The following is a 19,706-nucleotide window of genomic DNA, read 5'->3' as shown; positions in this document are numbered from 1 at the left end:
TACCCGGATACGGTATTCTGCCGTATGTGACCAGCTCTGTTAGCAGAATGCCGAAGCTCCACACGTCGGATTTGATCGAGAATTTGCTGTAGTTTGCTGCTTCCGGGGCGGTCCATTTAATCGGGAAGCGGGCCCCAACGCGCGCCTCATATTCATCTTCTTTGATTAATCTAAACAAATTAATTTCGAATAAGTGTCAAAAGTACTCCATCAGTAACATGCTCTTTTGGGGGAGAATGTTGAAATAAATCCACCTACCTAGCTAATCCGAAATCGGCAATCTTTACGATATTATTATCACCGACCAGCACGTTACGTGCGGCCAAGTCACGATGGATGTAGTTCTGGGACTCGAGGTATGCCATACCGGCAGCAATCTGGGCCGCCATATCGATGAGCTGTGGCAACTTCAGTGATCTGCCTTTACCTGCAGAATATAAATCCAATTTAAAATCACCTCTTTTTTATGTTGGAAGAATTATTTTATATGGAAAACTTACCCTGCAGATAGTCTAGCAATGAGCCGTGCTTCATGAGCTCTGTGATGATATAGATCGGTTCCTCCAGCGTGCAGACAGCGTACAGCTGGATCAGCTTGGTGTGCCGCAGCTTCTTCATGATCTGTGCCTCGGCAAGGAAATCTTTCGGATCCATCGTGCCTGTAAAGCAATGGGAGAGTTGTGTTACGAAGGTTCGGTCACGTTTTCGGACGTGTGCCAACACAATTAAACTTACCCGATTTGAGTGTCTTGATTGCGACCGGCGTAGTGTTGTTCCAGAGACCTTCCCAAACGTCACCAAACTGTCCGGAGCCGAGCTTGCGCACGAACTTCAGGGACGTTCTATCGATTTCCCACTGATCGCGTGTGCGATGAGATAGACCATCCGTGACAGGTTTCTCGATCTGCGAATAGAAAGGCAGTATGATATTAGTGCTTAGGTGTGCTGTGGTATTTAGTGATGTAGGAACGAGAGAGCGCAGGTTATTTGTGGGGGGACGAGCAAAGGAGAGTAAATACGTTCTAACATCGAATAGAAACAGGAACACAATCAAATTACACTTTCAACGAAGGATACAGATACAGAGGAGTACAACGATCGAGTGGAAGTCAAGCAATTAATGCAAAAGAAACAGATATAAATTTCAGTTTGATGTATGAACATAAAATTTAGAAAAACAAAATCAGATGTCTTCATTATAGTGATGTGCTCTTCAACTCTTTGCAAAGAGTGAGTGCAAGAATTCAGTAAATGAGATTCAAATCTTATCATTCTTTTGAATTACACTTCAAATTTCAATCTTTTGAAGAATAAATATAAGAATTCTCGTATGATTCGAATCGAAATATTGACCCTTGTATCAAATCTTCAAGAGATCCAAACTTCAGCAAGTGAATCAATAAAGAAGATTCAACTCTTTAAAGAGTCACTTTAAAGAGAACACTCACAGGAGAGTATAGTGAGTGTAGTAGAAATGGAAGAACAACAGAGAACGATAAAAAAGACATTGTAAGCATTTAGCTTTAGGTCTTTCATAGCCTTGGCAACTGATTACTGATTCGTTTTCCCCTCAAAATTATTGGAGAAGATTCTCGATTTGAGATATAACAGAAAAAAGGTCTACATGTCCCATATTAGAACCAATGTGAGCATTCAGTAGACCTTTATCATTACCAGTACACCTTCTCCAGTATGCTCTTGATAGATTTTATATCTATTTGGCGAATCTCCGAATGCCCTTAAGGAAAGAACACTTTGATGACTTCAAAAATTGAAGAATCCTTTTTGAATAATATGGAGTGCAAGTCTTTAGCGGTTATTTCCTTGGCGCAGGACATTGAATATCCGTCCTTCGCCCAAGGTTTTGGATTCTACTGTCAAGAAGATCTCTTCATCTACCACAGTTCTAACGATCAGATACACTCGGACTGGATTATAAGTTTAATATAACAATTTTTATCTTGTCCAAATACTTTTTCAAAATTTAGTCGATAGTTTGGAGAAACGAAGAGATCACTTTGCCATCAATCTTCATGTTAAGCATCTGCTGGGTTTGTTGCTGCAGAAGTGAGAGTATATTATAAATGCCAGATCAGCTATATTCTTAGGATCTTTAGTATCTCGTGATTTATTGTCTAGCTTTGGAGTGAAATCTGTATCAAAAGCTGTTCGTCGAGTCAATCACTTTTTTCCATAGAATTACATTTTTGTATTCACTTCAGTCACATTATTACCCTTCGTTGTAAAGCAAAGACAAAATGCGACTTGCTTGTTAAAGAGAACACCATTACGAACCCACCACAAATGGATTAGGAACTATCATTAGTCACTGAAGCGGTATAACACCATGATCGTGATCTAGCATCGCTAAATACTCTCCAGAACGTTTGCGATGCCATTCACACTCCGTCATTCGTTGTACACTGGTCAATGTCCAGCAACCAGGTCACACATCAGCCCACCCTCTGGCCAAGTAGAATTCGAATTCTATTTGCAAAAAAAAAAACGGCAAAGATCCGTTGCCAGTCAGACCGAGTTCGTTAGAATCTATCTTTCGCACATCGATGCGGGATGGTGCGCCTGAAGCGAAGTGTAATTAAACTTGCAAAACGATCGCTGGCGGTAGGAAGAAAGTCGTTTGAATGCAAATGCGGTACGGTGCGGCAAAAGATCGTGTATCTTGTAGCTGCTTCTAAATTTAAAAAAAAAATCGTGCGTATGCTTTACACACAAACACAACATGTCAACTAAAGTGTACAGAGTTTGTTCATATAAAAAAACCTTCCATTCACCATCGCCGTTGTCCGTGCGTACACGCGTTGCTTCTTCCGCTAATGGGCAAATAAATTCGTATAATTGTGCACCCCACAGTGACACAGGACAGAAAGAGGAAGTGCATAGCGGTGGATCGTTTCCACCCAAGTCTTCACCAGGTTGGAATGTGCACCGTTGGTCTTGAAAGTGTGAATTTCCGCAATCATTCGCCCCACTTGAATGGGGTTTTTTTTTTCTTGCGGCGTCTTGTATATTGTTTGTGTTTCTTTTATTTTGTCACTCTCCAAGCTACGTCGTTTTCGGCATTCTGACAATGTAGCACTATTTACTCGGTGAATGAAAGTGAGAGTTATTTTTTTTTAGCGCAACCGGGACAACACTTTTTTAACGCCACCAACTGTGCTATTTGCATCATTTTTATCAAGCGTAAAGTGTTGTTCGTTATCGTCTCAATTCTCGCCTGATTCCGTAGAAGAATTTCAATCTCCATTTACTTAGCTCATTCTCATGAATTGTGATTGCATTTTGTATGCACTGTACACCTTTACGGTCGATGTCGATCATGGTCGGTGGGCCGTTGCATTTTTTTTTGCCTTTGTTTACATGCCAACCCGAGGAGGGATGATCGCCGCACGAATGTTGATGCGTACGAACGGAGATGTATTTGAATAAACGTCCGTTTCCGGAGTTTGTGACAGCTTTCCATCGCACGCTCCTTCGGCGATCGTGTGCTGTACGTCCAATTGGCAAGATTGAGCTTCAAGGGGGGGTTAGGGATTGGTGATTGGGCATCTTTAAAAGCGTTTGCCCTTTAGAGATATCTTGCTTATAATAGAATCGGAAAAACAAACATAAGGTGTATTTATATTTTAAAGATACTGATGGAACTCGACAAGGGTAGTATAAACGGTTTGTTTGTTGATCAATTTATAGAATTCAATTAGAGTGTAAAAACGGAAAACGGGCAGCGAGTCTGTCGAAGGCTAGAGTTTGCAACAAAAAGTTGAACTAAGAAATAAAATTGCTAAAACTAAATAAAACCCAACGGAAGGATCTTAGATTGTCGAATTTATTAACACGATACAGCATTTTGTACCACGACCAACAGATACAATAAGTAAGAAATCGATCGTACTTGGTATAATGCTCTTTATTACAATATATCAAGAAATTCATTTTTTACTCATCAGAAACAAGCAACAATTACAGTTGAATGATAAACAATGCAAGTATTCCAGCACAATCATATGTTGCTGCTGAGTGTGTGTTATTGATTTTTATGATAAATTGTACTGCATTTATCATTTGTTTTTGCTGCAGGCATGTCTGGCACGATACTGCGAAGCATTCTGTATCAATTCAATGGGAATACATTGCGATTTTCTTGGTGCCGTTTGTATGATTTATGCTTTCGCTGCTTCCGTGTTTTGTCCGCAGGGTACTGCATTTTTCCATTGACAGAATAGCACTCAACCAGGAAGCATATGCAAAAGCACATAAGTTATGACTTAATTAAAAAAGAAAATACTTGGAGTTGTTCATTACAAAAAAAAACAAGTGAACATGTGTAGCACCTGCTGGATTGTTCTTAACAAGAATTTATTCTAGGAAATGACACCATGATCATGGCGGGGTATTTCATTCTCGTTCATGGTTTTACCCCTATCGATAAACCACAACCGCAACGATCGGGACAGTTTGGCCGTTAAATGAAACAAACAAACCCGTCGATATATGCACGGTGCGTAACATTTTACTTCTCGTGTCAAGCATCGCATATCCAATGAGATGATGATGCTACACCGAAATGTGGCTCGATCGTACGGTTTTAGTGCGACAGATCATCATCCAACCATTCGTACCGAAACGAGCACACCCTAGAGCACAAGGAACCACCCCTAATACTAAAGAAAAGAAAGAAAAAAATGTGCGCGGAATGTGTTTCTGTCTTTCTTGCGCATGGGCAGATACATTTAGCCCGGAGCCCCACGGAAGCAAGCCATTGAACGTGTGGTGGTTTTGCTTTGGCTTTTTGTTTTGTGGTTCTACAGTTGATCGGCATTTTTTTTTTGTCCGTTAGGATTCAAGGACGTACGACGGTGCATGGAACGCGATCGTCGTCATTCGCGAATAATGACGTTTTGGGGTAAGTTGTTGGCAAGCGCTTGTGCCAACTGGTACCGTTAATTTAAGGTGGGGAAAAAACGCGCAGTAAAAACTGCACAAAAGAGGGAAAATAAAAAAAAGAAACCTTCTACGTTTAAATGAAGATATTTACAATGCGAGAATTTGACATTTTGTAGTATTATTATACTTCTTGTACGAATGCTACTATTTACAATTTAATTTGATGCAGCGAGCATTGAGGGAGCGATAAGTTATATATAAAACTATAAGGAAAATTTGGTAAAAGTTGTGTATAGTTTCCTTAAATGGGATTTGAAGCTACCCGTTAAGTTTACTGCGCATTAGTGGAGCGATTACAGTTGATTAATCTTATAATTGATATTTAGTAATTTTTTTAAATATTGGTTATAAAATATAATATATTCAATAAATAAAATTATAATAATAATCAATTACTATTATTTGAGACATAAATTAATTGTTTTCAATGTGTATCTTATCATTTTGTCGATAATCAGTTGTTGTTGTAATGTCATTCAAACAGTCAAATTCAACGTTAAGTTGATCGTAAAAAAGAACAGATTTGGAAATTAAACTTTTAGAAGAGTTTTTAAGGCTGGTGGCAGTGCTCAGTCGTGCACATTTTTTTTTTTATTTTAAATATAATATATTCAATAAATAAAATTATAATAATAATCAATTACTATTATTTGAGACATAAATTAATTGTTTTCAATGTGTATCTTATCATTTTGTCGATAATCAGTTGTTGTTGTAATGTCATTCAAACAGTCAAATTCAACGTTAAGTTGATCGTAAAAAAGAACAGATTTGGAAATTAAACTTTTAGAAGAGTTTTTAAGGCTGGTGGCAGTGCTCAGTCGTGCACATTTTTTTTTTTCAAAATTCTGTATGGGTATGGGCCAAATAAAATCGGATGACGATTTTGGCTGCTGTCAAATCCCATACAAAATTTTGAAAAAAGAATCGTTTACGACTGAACACTGCAGCCAACCTAAAGCATTATATTATTGAAAGTGATAAGAATAATATTTAAAATATTTTATTTGTATGACAAATTTAAAATATTTTTTATAGTTCCAAAATTAATCGAAAGCGAATATTTCAATCATTGAGCCAACAGTTAGGAACATTTTAAAATTAAATAAAATAGTTTAAACTTCCATGTTTTCACATTTCATTTCTGTCCTTGTACTTGAAAATAAACTAGTGTAATAATTAATTATCTTTATGATTCAGTTTGAAATTTTGTAGATTTATTAATCGTTTAAATAATTAAAATAAATAAAAGTTTATTACCCTTCACTCATCATGTAATAGTATGCGATCAAACCACCGTGATACCGTGCAGTAAATAATTCAGGGTTACTTCAATACCCCAAATAGCAGTCGGATTGCATATATTTTTTGTTCCAAAATTATTAAATACAACCATTAGATATACTATAAATAGTAGTAAACACACTAAAACGAGCTATAAATAAACGGATATAAAAAATACGATTTTCAGACGGGAAAGGGTAAAAAACGTCGAGCTTTGTACACTAAGGACTCATTACTATTTACAAACGATTGAGAAACATTAACCAACATGGAATGGTATTTGTTTTGTTTTAGCACTGTACCAAACATCTTGGTTCTAATTGGACTAAAGTTTCCAATTGAAGGTATATAAAGGGTGTAGGGTATATGATTATGGTATGGCTAGTTTTATTGACTTGGTGTTGGATTTATCATCAACCCGTTGGCGTATGATTGTAGTCATCAGAAAACATGTTTTCCTACCTCAAACAGCTGATAGTAACGACTTGACTGTACAAATGATTGATGTGATGTGATGGTCAGTGATCGCAATGTTGGTTGATTTAATGGTTGGTTTAGAATCGAGTTTGGTTTATCGAGGGAGGACCCCAAAAAAAAACAAAAAAAAATTTAAAATATTTGTCGTGAATTTATCGTTTTCCGTTGTTGTTGTTGTTTTCGTTGATTTACCACCCAACCCGGTGGGCGGTTTTTGGAACGATGGTGAAAATGTTGAACAATGAAACAGGGCGTGTGAGGGCGCGAAATGCCAAAAAAAAAACGAAGATAAAACCCCGCAACCGAATGTTATAAAAAGAGAGAGATAGAAAGAGAGAAAGAAAAAAAGAGATCTGGTTAGAAGAAAGCGAACGCCCTTGAAAGGACAGCGAGGGAAGAAGCTAAAACTACCGATTTGAAGTCATATTGCTTTTTAAGAAAAACCCGCGATCGACGTACAATCTCTTTCGCGAAATCTCGATTTCTTGGGCTGTCCATTTGACGTAAGATTAACCCTGCACTTATTGGCTGGTCTGGTGTTAAAGGTACCGTGTGGCGCGAGACGAACACGTAGGTTCGCAAAACATTCGGTCATCGGGACAGCAGGAGCAGCACTAATGGCGTTTCGGTTCTCTTCTTCGTCTCAACAGACGCCACCACAGGTGTTGCATAGTGTCAGTTTTACGATTTGCCTTAATTGGATTTTTATTTTAGAAAAAAGATACGGGAAGGTGATCCAGCGACAGGTCGATTAGGCACTAGGCCGCCCCTTCGGGAAGGCGAAACGGGGAATTTTTATTGTGCCTAATATACCTATCTCTGGATGACAGCCACAAAACTAAACTCGCCAGAGAGGAGATGGATGGATGGTGGTGGTGGTGGTGGTGGTGAAGAAAATGACATCGAAAAGAGATTTATGTAAAAAGGAAAAAAAAGCGAGAAATACAAACCCACAAAACCTAAACTAACCGAAAACCGGTAAGAGAAAGAAAACTCAATAGACAACCATGCCGCCTCCTTCACGCGCTGTCTACACGAACCGGTGGTGGGGAATGAGAAAATTTCGTATCTGGGTGTGAATTCTTTCTTTGTTTGGGAGGTGTTTTGTATGCAAAATTAAAATGTGCAATGAAGCTGCCCGATAAAAGGCACCATGAAACGCGTTTCTCATTCCCTTTGGTTCACATTTAAACATGGAAAGCAGTTTGGAAATACTCAAAAATTCACAAAGTATGTAAACAAAATATGAAAAGCTCAACTTAAAAAGTTTGCAAAACAAATCACACAAACTCTGGACCATAATGCGAGAAAAGGCTATGGCAAAACCAATGGCTTTTCCTCCGACAGCAAAAACGTAAGCAAACGATGAGAAAGAAGAAAAAAAACAGTGATGGAAAAATAACAAAAACTCCTTCGATAGAGGCTTACTGAACATAACAATCTTGAAGCGTTTTCATTTCCATAGAGATTTTAGATGGAAAAGTGCTAGAAATAAGCGCTCGTTCGCGACCTACCTGTACACACGGTTTGCAGAGGTTCACGCATAAACCATCCGAATCCTTCGAGTAGTGCTCCACTAGCTCCTGCAGCGTGCGGAATGTCGTCCTTCGAGCGATAAAGAAACCGCCCTCGTCCAACTGCCTAATGCGGTAGTGCTTAACCGTATCGCCATCGCGTACTGTACAGCGTCGAAAAAAATAAAAAAGCAGTTTATAATTAATAATCGTCAAACCATCAGTTTCGTTGCAAAGAAAAAAAAAACCTACCGGATAGGGAATAATCGTTGTGACGGCTTTCCGAGTCGCGGATCAAAAATGCACCGTGTTCATTTTCCGGCAGCAGCAGCTTCTTCTCCGCCTCTATTCTTTTGATCTTGCGGAAGTACCATCTGGGGAGGGAGATACAAAAAAAGTTAATATTAAAAGGATGCTACTATTGAGAGATGTTTTAATTGTTACACTGCATTGCAATGTGGCTCGGTTAGGATTTTAATAATCATAAAAATGTATTTATACAATTATTAATTTTTTAACATTTTTATAGTGAGATAGTAATCAAAATTTCTTATCAAATTAAGCTATTATACAGCTGTGTCATAAATTTTTCCATATTGCTTTTAAAAAAACCCCGTGATCCTTGGACAATCTCTTTCGCGAAATGTCGATTTCTTGGGCTTTCCATTTGACGTAAGAATGTCAAATCGCCTTTGAAACTGTCACGATTACTATTTTATTGACATTTTGTAATACAGTGCGTTACATAAGTAAATGTTTCATTCCTATTACATTCTTATAGATTTTTTTTTGCGCATGATTGCGCATTACACCAAAAATCAAAATACACGACATTTCGCTTCGAGGTTGTGGTGATGTAATGGCAGAAATAATAAGGAATTTAATACAACATTACAACTAAAAATATATTTGAATAATGGTTTAAAAAAAAAACTATGTCCTTATGAACTACTAGTATTTTTAAATGAAATGATTAAAAAATTCTATTTTTCGTAAAAGTCCTTACACGCTCCATGGAAAAAAATGTTGATCTGTCAATAATATGTAAAATGTATTTTTAAATTTTTTTATCAAAGATAAAGGTAAAAAAGTAAGGATTTGTTGAAGATCTTCCATTATAAATGCAACCATAACAGAAACAGGGTGTAACATTACGATGGGTGTTAGAAATTTGATTTCAGCTGAAGCAAAGGGACGTCATTTTGCTAAAGAAAAACCGCCTCATCAAGCACGCTTGAACTCCCCGAAGTGCTGGGAAAGTTAATTATTGCCTGCCATGCGAAAGATCCAGACCTGCCACCGGTATTGCCGCTACCGTGGCTGCCGTGGAAAATTGTCCATTTCGGACAGGTGACTATCATGCAGACGGACATGGCCAATCTGGACCGGCAATGGCCGGGCGTCCTTATACGGTGACGATGGACTTTTCTCTCTCCTTCCCCGTCCGGTACACTTCTCCCAAAGGAACGCTTGTTATGAAGAAAGTCTATAATTACGCTGTTAACCATCTCTCTCTCTCGATACCGGCAAAGTGAACATATACATTTCCCGTAAAGCTCCTTCCTCTCTGGTGCTTCACAAAACCCTTCCTCCAACTAGCAGGAGATTGGGTTTGTTTGACACCTAATGTCTAATACTGGTTGATGTACTCTGGAGCCCTTGGGTGATATGAAGAAAACGAAGCAAAAAAAAAACAGGCCAACCAGCGGAAAATCTGCATCCCTACGGCGAACACGGTTAATAGCTAATCACACAAATACGGTTGATGCATAATTCGTTGCGATAAGGCGCGGGAAACCGTGTGTCCCTTAATTGGCATCAGGGCAGATGCATTTTTGCTCATTTCGCAACAAAATTGGTCTCCCAGCCGCCAGCCACTCGGGTGTGTGACATAAGCCGGTACAACCACCCTTGGTCAATGCATTTCAAGCAATTTAGTTGACTTGCTACTGCATCCGAAACATTGAATGATGCACCTTTTATCGTTGCAAAAGCGGCTTGTAACAAATCGGAAGGGAAAACGGTTGCATTTTTAAACAGAGGAGAAGCAACATTTACAATCGAGAGATGGTGGTGTCGCTTTTATTATGGCAATTGGTATGGGTTTTTATTTTCAATTTCAAACAAAAAGTTATCGTTTTTCTCCCCTATGCTTACATTCACATTTAATTGGAAACAAGTCGCATCACGGGGGTGGTGGGGCGATAAGCGTGCGTTACGACGTGCGCCAATTGAGGTGACATTATTCTGAACCGCATCTTTTGCCATCTCTCGCGTGAGGTGAAAATTTATGTCCAACAGTACACCCGGGAACAGAGTATCGGATGGGTTGGACTATGTTTCGCATAGGCAATGGCGCATTACATCGACGTAGGGAGTTTTGTGCTAGGCAACCACCCCATGATACGATCGATACGAATCGGATCATATTCATGTGTGTTTCTCACGCACGCCAATTTACACGAATTGTGTTTTTTTTCTCTCCACCTCTCCGATCAATTATCGACATAAACAGGTTAAAAATAGCGATACAAGGGATCGGGAGAAAGAAAGACAAGATGAGAAAATAGTTGCAACCACACTAAAGCTCGTAATGTATTATCATCCGGTGGCGTGCAGCGCACATCATGTTAGTAGCAGTTCCTGTCGATTGTATAAAGTAGTGAAACACAAAACGCACTGTTGTCGATGAGAACACTAAAACAGGAAGAGCCATTTTTTATTGAATCGTGAATAAATAATGAAATAGAATACATATGTAGTACACTGTTGCAGTTGATCGCATTTGAATCGTTAATTAAAACACTTTTTTATTATTATTTTGCAAAAAGCGCAGATAAATTATTCCAAATAAGCGCATTAATTCGTCACGTCTGATTAAAAGTTTATAGCGTCGTGGAGTGCAATTAATATCTTTTTTTTTTCCTGCTGGACAGAACAACTATTACTTACATCGACAAATTGCGTCCCTAAGGTTCCTCATCGAGAGAGCGACAGTCTGCGAGATGGCAGTTTGTTTTGTTGAGCTCAATAAATAAAGAATTAATCGTGACTGGCGGTTCGTAAGTGATGGAGCATAAATTCGCAAACCCGATGAACTGCACAATTGCGAGGCAAACAGTTAGCGTGGTATCGAATGAGTCGCATGAAGCACCATCGGTTGTCTGCTGTTAATTTTAATTTTAAGTTTGTTTTGTTCTGTCGATGTTGTTTCTATTTTTATGATTTGCTACAATAGACTGATAGATGGTAGAGATGAGCAAAAAACAACAGACAACAACCATCATTCATGAGACTATTATTCCTTGTCGGATTGTTCACAACAATCACCCGGTAATTATATGCCTAGCGTAGCGCTTGTGATGTTGCTGGTAGCAAGAGGCTCCCAACAAACCGAAATTATGTTTTTAATTTTGAAACAAATAAAAAAATTGAATTAAAATATTTTTCATTAAAAAAAATAAAATTGAGGCAGTAATGCATGGAAAATATTAATAATTAATTAATTTAACACTAGAACTACCAAGCGTTTCAAGTGTTTTTTGTTATTGATTAATTTTTAAACAATTTTACAAGAGTTATTTTATTGTTTATTGGAGATCGTACTGTAGAATGTATATGTAAAACTTATGTTTCAACTTTTAAAGGATTATTTAACCCCAAAAAATAATGTAATGAAAATGAAGGGTTCCAATCTAAATGACTGGTCCGGTAATTCTAGTGTTAAAGACGATCTTGTAGGAACCACAGCCCAGACAGGAAAAATATGGGAAAATCAAAGCTAATGTTGCCAATTTCGTAATTCAATAGCACGTGAATAAATTTGATAAGAATCAGTCCAACAACTCATCAGACACACGAGTTAGCAATTTTCCACTTATAAACGGTTCAAGAGTCTGTCTCGCGGGGTGAAATTTTGCCTTTTATCAATTACAACAGTCAGTCTAAAAATAACACAGCCAGCACTTACATAGAGGTGGAAATTTTTCTACCACCATTCATCATACGTTCAAGGGGTGGTAAACGATTGTCACCCGCGATAAAAGTGTGAAAACTTTCCACTGTTTTTCCAGAACATTTCATGCCAGACACTGATCGCAGATAGATGAGCGCTTGTGTGATGTTGTTTTAGTTGTTTCTTTTTTATTAAGGGTTTTAAGGGCAAAGGGCGGGGCGGTCCGGTGGTGCATGTGATAAACGGCGCCAGTCCACACGGCCGGACCGGGTTCATATCCCATCCGGACCGTTCCCCCGTAGCAAGGACTGACTATCCGGCTACGTGGTAAAATAAGTCTAGTAAGCCAGAAATGGCCGGCGTGACCTGTATGGTCGTTAAGCCAAGAAGAAGAAGAAGGGCAAATGGAAAAACAACTGGAAGCAACAAACCCGCACATGTATGCGAGGTATGGTGTGTTAAAATAAGTGTCACAAATTGTTGTGTTCTGGAAAATGTTAGAAATGTGGGAAAGTATTTTTCCCAACACACATAACTCATTTAGATGATCTGTTGTTTAGTCTTTTATTGCTATTACAACATCCATAGAAAGTATGTCGACTGGCAATAAAAAGCCATTTAAAAAAAATTCTCATATTGTACCCATTTGGTTCGTTTGTTTGTAGATACCACTCACATTACATCATCGACAAGAAATTATTAATATTATGAGATCATAAACAGCTTTGTTGTTTAGCAAGCGTAATTTACAATCCTTTTTTCTGTTGTTGCACCAATCACTTTACCGGATTCTGAAGACTCATCGATCTATTCTGGTGCGGATTTCTTCCCATTCGTCGTTTGTTTGCTTTAGGGCATCATTCGACAAACCATTCGGGTGCGAAATGTTTTGCATCCGTCTTGACGCAACTGTTTAACGATCCGGTACCATCGGTAGGATTGGTCCCGATAGAAGCAAACACGTACAGTAGCGACCGAAAACTTCAAATCCCGGCAAACCAGGATGAGGAAGAAGAAACACCTTTAAAGCAGCTAATTATACGAAGAGAAAAAACGAAACACGGAAAACGTGCTTTGCAAAAGAAACCATCAGTGGACAGCCCAGATGTTGAAAGCGAACGTCTATTGGCCGGGACGATGAGATGATGTACACGGAACAGTAGTAATCTTGTAGCCGATTAGTGGAATTTTGTAAAGATCATTCAGTTTAATTGAATTATCGTGGGTCGAGGTGTGGCGTAGTTCTTTCCGGAATTTCCAACGATTTAATGGCCGCTTGCGGATAACGCTTTGTTTGAAACTTTAAAGTCGATAAAACATTCGTTTGGTATGATTTGGTTTTGTCGTGCTTCTTCATTGCGACACAAAAGTTGCTCAATATTGTAACATAATTTTGCGATTTCGACGCAATTGATTGAGCTGTCAAAGTTCTTCATGTACACTATTTGTTTACGTTTTTAATTTGGCCCTTAGAAAATAAGCGATTTGGTACCAATTTAACCAGGAAGAAGAGTTTAATGCTTCTTTCCTTCCCTGAAATGTATTTTAGATATAGAAAAAAATTGTTATAACAAGAAAAAACATTATTTTTAGTCGCTATACAGCAAATAATACATAAATACAGAATGACAGATGCACTGTCATCGCACATTCAAGCGATTATCGCTGTCATAAATTGCAGCGTTTTTTTAATTAATTTTACAAACGCAACTCGCGGCCAGTAAAATATTAAAATATGTCACAAAATCGTTGCGATAAAATGACATTTCTAATTTAACTGTCAAATCTGTCATATTGTTGCAGATTGAATTGCCTTGTACAAAACTAGAAGAGTATATAATTTGACAGTTACATCACAAATGCGACTTGGACTTAGTATCCATGTATTTGCACCGTGATATAGAGTTTATCGCACACTTTTCACAAACGCGATTATCGCTGTACATCTCAAAGAGCCTAATCAACCGGTAGCAAAAGCGAAAGAATGTTTTATGCTTTCTTTAAGATTAATGTACTACAAACAAAAAAATAGACAACGAATGAAATATTTTTTTCAAACTAATTAATTCTTTGCATTTTGTCTTTAAAAAACAAATCAAACGTAAGCTCATTTCACACACGTAGATAAGCTGTTATAAAATGAAATGCTAGTGAAATAATTTTATCGCGTACGAGCTACAAGATAATCGCTTTAATTATGTCCGGTTCGAATGAAAGGACGACTGCATTATAAGTTTCGCCATCCTGTTGCACACAAAAGAAATTGTGTTCGGTCCAGAGAAGATGATAGCCCATCGAAGAATGCAACTAAGAAAACAGTCCCTCAACAGCATAATCCAAACCAGAACGCTCTGTCGGTGGTCGCCGCTGGAGAATGAAGCCAAAAAAAAAGACGCAAACTTCAGCCCGATGTGCACCGGGGGCCATCATAATTCACCCATGGCTCGTTGGGAAATGTTTGTAGCCAGTACCCCATAAGTACGGCAGGTGAATGTGCCAAAAAAAAACCGAAGTCACGCACGTACAATTCCCTCGTTAGGTTTGCCAATGCCAAACACATAGATAACGAAAGCAACAGATTGTGGGGCTTGATGGTTTTGGGTTTATTTGCAGTGCATTTGCACACAGGGGCACACAGTTTGGCACAGTTTTTGGTTGGCTGCAAAACCATCAGATGAGGGTTAAACACAATGCCATAAACACACAACCGACTGATGTTTGTTTGTAGCGAAAAGAGCCACTTCAATTGAAAAGATGGATTGCTATTTGTCTATTTTTATGTTTCGAAATGAGGGGAAAAATGCAAAGATAGTTTCTTCACACAAAAAAGGGTTATCCAACGACGCGTGAAACATTGAATGTTTTCACCCACCCACTGGGTGATGTTTTCCAATAGAAATATGAATTATTTTGACAGGGAGTGACAGAACACAGAACTCGACTGACGACCTAGAAGCGTACCGGAGAGCATTGTGCGTTGACCTCGTTTTCCATCGTTGCAGCCGTGGCAATAGTGGAGTTGAAGCTACACAGCTTATATGCAGTTTCTTTTTCCCTTTTTTTTACTCTTTTCGTTATGTCGTTCTGTGTTTTTTTTTTGCATATCAGTTGACGCGCCACGTGGACGATATGAGTAATGGTACAGTGATGAGCTTGTTTCCCTTTCCGCAAGAGGCCATAAAACGCGTCGTACCCGCCGTAGTGTGTGATTGCTGGTCGATGTGTCACCGTGACAACGGCGACAACGTGCACTGACCTTCCACTGGAATGGTTTATTGTGCGATTATGATGATGATGATGATCGAGACGGTGATCCATAAAGATGGAAGGTGAAAAAAACGAGGGAAACTTTTAAAACAAAAAATGATATGAAGAGGAAATAAATGTTCCTTTATACAAGCAGGAGGACGAATGCTGCACATAATTGCATCACTACCACACGCTTACAATCCCGCCTCGTGTTTGGTTGAGGGTAAATCGAAATAAAACGTGCCATTTGTGGGTAACTTTAAGTGAACGTAACGTGTGCTTAAATTACCAAAGGTATATGTCGTTAATCGACGTTACACAGTGCTGCTTAATGGAATGGATTGCATTTTGTTTGCAATGTCATTTTGTGAGATGCACAAAAAAAGCCGCCTTTAAAACGAGTGTAAATGAGCAATGCAACCGTCATATTTATGGTGTAAAACAAATCGATGAAAATTGTTGCGATATTTATAAAATTGTTGATTAACAGGCGTTACAAGAACGATCCCCATTTAGAGAAAAAAAGCCCATTGATTGAGTGATATTATTTTCGCTTTATAATTTCATTACCCAGTTGACTCACAGATTGTGATGCTCATTAGTAGAAAAGGTTAGAATGTAGAAAAAAATACTGACAAAACAACATTGCCACTAAAGCTTGATAGTTTGCAGGGTTTCCCCCGATTTAGTTTGAACTGGTTTCACACGTTTCCCCGCTAAAATGATAAATTATGATTTAATTTATGAAATATATTTTGCGAAATAGGGTTAACAAATCACAGATAAAACTTGATACGATCAGGCCGTTCTAACCGAGCAAAAAAAATCACAAATAAAAAAATATTATCCAAAAAAAACAGCTCATCTCTACATAAAGTATAAATCGATCTTCTACCCGAAAGCCGGGTTTTTGATCGCTTTTTAAATAATCACATCAAATGAAGGCCAATTCATTTATTTTTTTGTATGAAGATAGTCCTCGAGATACACTATTATAGCAATACATACTAATACAGAGTGTACAGAGTGTGTATTGAAGTCCGACGTATATTGTATTTTGTTTAAAATTGACAGTTGTAGAACCCCATTTTGTATTGCTATCGAACAACTTGTAATGCTTGTAATGTATACAACTTAAAATATTTTTTGAAGATAAAACTTAAGAAAACACCACATAAAAACAAGATTAATTGAAGCAGAAGACATTCTAAAGCAGATTTTTACTAATTTGTTTAAATTTCTTGTGCTATCAAATCTCTGAGTTGTACCGACAAAACCATAAAAATCCGATTTCTTCACAAGCCTGTTGAAATTAATTTTATTCTAGTAAAAATAAAAATTCAGTGCGTGTAAAACTACACTAACCAAAAATGATTTGTGCATTTTAGCAGAAAATTGTGACAAAACAGTTCAAACGAAATCGACCAACCCTGCACAATATGACGCACAGCATGATTGGTGTAGCATTCGCGTGCAAAACTCAGTGTGATGAAGTTAAATCAATCAAATCAACACTAACCTACTATTAGGTACGTCTCAGGTACGGTTATAGAATGCAAAAAAAAAACAGGGATGTGAGGAAAACACGATACACACGGTTAATAAGCAGCCCGCGACACGAGCGACGTTTGGTTTAGTTTGGTGCAATGCAATAAAATAGGAAGGGGGTTTGAACAAATCTAAGATCGGCAAAAGAAGAAGATAGCCCTCCTTCCCCGGGTGGAGGATGGGACCAAAAAACGATCGTACAATAATTGCACACAAAAGTCACATTTTCAACCACGTTTTGTTGCTACCAGGCGAGTCATAATTGGATTGAGAGTTCTTCAACGTCGCTCACAGTACACAAAACACATCATCCTGTAACGGTGGGGCCGCGTTTTCAAAATGCGTCGTTCAATCGTAATCATCGATGGGCGATGGGAAAAATAAATCGCAAACAAACGATTCCCCCCTCGCTTCCTTCCAGTGGTTACTCGTTTCCCCCCATTTGTAGGGCTCGATATAATCACCGCCAATCGCACAACACACAGTTGCTGCATGTGCGTGATAATTGGCGAAAAATATGCCCAACGTGTAAAGGTAATCGGAGATGCACCAGATGCTAACGGAATAAGTGTAACATTGCTTTCAAACAATCTGACGACCAAACGAAGATCGCGATCGAACGGGGGTAAAAAGGGAGTGAAACCGACGCCATTTGATTTGATTCGTGTGAATTTTTTTGCGTATTGAATGTTTTTTTTTCACTCTCTTCGCTTTTGCTTCTAGCGCTACGACACGGTACGATTGAACTTGCCCCTTTTGCAGCCACACGTCGCCATCGTCACATCGTGATGAAGTCAAGGTTGACAATGTTATGGCGGGCGGGATGAGCTTTTTTTGCGATGCTGAAACCGAAGATCGTACAGACACACATAGAACCGTAACAATCGGCCTCGCCACTTTTTTGCGGTATCAGGTTTTCTGACCTGAAGCGAGGTGCCACAAAACAGAGCTGTCGATCGAAAGGCTACCGTATGACCTCAAAAAAGACATCCCACAAGTAGCGCCACCTCTGGCGCCAATCGACAGGGTCGACGATATTGGTGGTGTGTCTCGAACATGTCCTCTACCTTATCTGCGCATTCCTTCGCTACTAGTGGGTGGAGAACCGTCGATTAAGATTTCAATGTTTTAAAACATTTTATCGCCACGGATAGCCACAAAAGCACAATGCGCGAAAATCATATCGGAAGGGGGGGAATAAAAAGAAAATGGCAAAACACATCCCGAAGGAACATCTAGTTTATGGATCTATTGAGATAAACAAATGCAAACCTTGCATGTGTGCTGCTTCTGGGTTCGCTTTAGTCCACCGATCGGGTATCTAATGTGCTTAAGTGGTGTGCTTATTTCTTTTGCACACTTTATAGCACCCAGCGGACAATCGACAATACTAACATTAATCCTGAAGCAGTACTTCTCTGAAGTGCGCAATATAAAGTCCCACAAAGATATACAGAAGGAGAGAAAAAAAAAAGAAAATACATTTATTCGATTCGATCAGATAGAAATAAATTCCCTTATGGTGTACAGCAGCGAACAAAAACGGTACCTCAAGGAAGGCACATAATGATGCAAAACGTTCAATGTTGTTTCGTCTTTAGACGGCTAGCGGATGACGATGATCGAGCGAAGAATGGTTGAATAGGAAGGACAAGGAAGGGAACGTATGGTCAGATTTATTGAAGAATCAAATAAACAGAAGGAAGAAAGTAAGCGCAAGATATAATCAATTGTGGAATAAATTTATGTTTACTTTTGACATCGAAACATAAATTGAGGAACGAAGAAAAATCATTCAAATTACGGATTATAAGAATATCAGCAAAAGGTCCATTATCGGAACATTTCTTTTTCAGCCGAATTTCCGCTGCGAAATCTGCTAATTTCGTTTAAAAAAGTTTCATGTACTATGTTCTATTTGTATTTTTCATAGATCACCGCAGTTTGCTATTAAAGAATTGTTGCAACATTTTCATAGGTCCGGACCATAGAGACACTTCACTATATTTTGATCGATCGTTACATCCATCTACTCTCATTGCGTCGCAACTGTTAAAATGGTAGCGCAAGTTACAAAAAAACCCCAAAATGTATCATCTAAAGACAACTTTACAACTTACATCTTTCAACCCGGACTCCTAAACTCATAATGGATCCTGAACTGTCAATTACATCATGTTAACTTTTTTCTTACTTGAAGTTGTTCTTCACTATTGTTATTAAACATTTTTACCCGAGTTTAATAACTTGAACCATTAATAACAGAACTTTATTTCACATAAGTTTGATAAGAATAAACTGACAAATTCCTTAAAATATTAAACACAGTTGTGTAACTGTCACTATCAAAGTCACGAATAATTCGCCCACCGGATAATCAGGTCCCGGATAATCAATATTCTACTGTTAGTGAAGGGTAAATCATTATTATTTGAAGTTAATAAATTAAATTATAAAATAAACATAAATGCGGCTTCTCAAACATATTAACATAAGTAAATACACATTATTTAGCTAAACAATTTCAGCTGGCAAACCAAACCGTTCCCAAAATTCCTAATCTTTGCGGAATCCCATTATGAGAAAGGTAAACGGTGATGTTGTCACTGTTTTGTGGTGCCAAAAAAAAAAAGATGCCGAGACACATGTTTACCAATGGTTATTATGCTAACTTCACGGCACGGAATTAATGAAATTCTTCTCACACGCACAAGACG

General features: G+C 38.3%; 1 protein-coding gene across 11 annotated transcripts in view; it reads right to left on the bottom strand.

Moving 5' to 3' along the window:
• The window catches only part of LOC125768792 (tyrosine-protein kinase Src42A), a 92,940-nt gene that overhangs the window by 3,328 nt on the left and 69,906 nt on the right, over positions 1-19,706 (bottom strand). For all 11 annotated transcript variants that reach the window (XM_049436905.1, XM_049436906.1, XM_049436903.1 and 8 more), the window contains 6 exons: positions 8,490-8,611; positions 8,238-8,401; positions 736-904; positions 501-659; positions 259-427; positions 4-170 (listed from right to left, as the gene is read on the bottom strand). In XM_049436905.1, coding sequence (XP_049292862.1) covers positions 4-170; positions 259-427; positions 501-659; positions 736-904; positions 8,238-8,401; positions 8,490-8,611 — 950 coding nt within the window. The remainder of the gene's footprint in view (positions 1-3; positions 171-258; positions 428-500; positions 660-735; positions 905-8,237; positions 8,402-8,489; positions 8,612-19,706) is intronic.

The sequence above is a fragment of the Anopheles funestus genome, chromosome 3RL, assembly GCF_943734845.2.
Source record: "Anopheles funestus chromosome 3RL, idAnoFuneDA-416_04, whole genome shotgun sequence".
NCBI lineage: Eukaryota > Metazoa > Arthropoda > Insecta > Diptera > Culicidae > Anopheles > Anopheles funestus.
The sequence above is the reverse complement of the archived record's forward strand: the minus strand, read 5'-3'. Positions and strand labels throughout refer to the sequence as shown.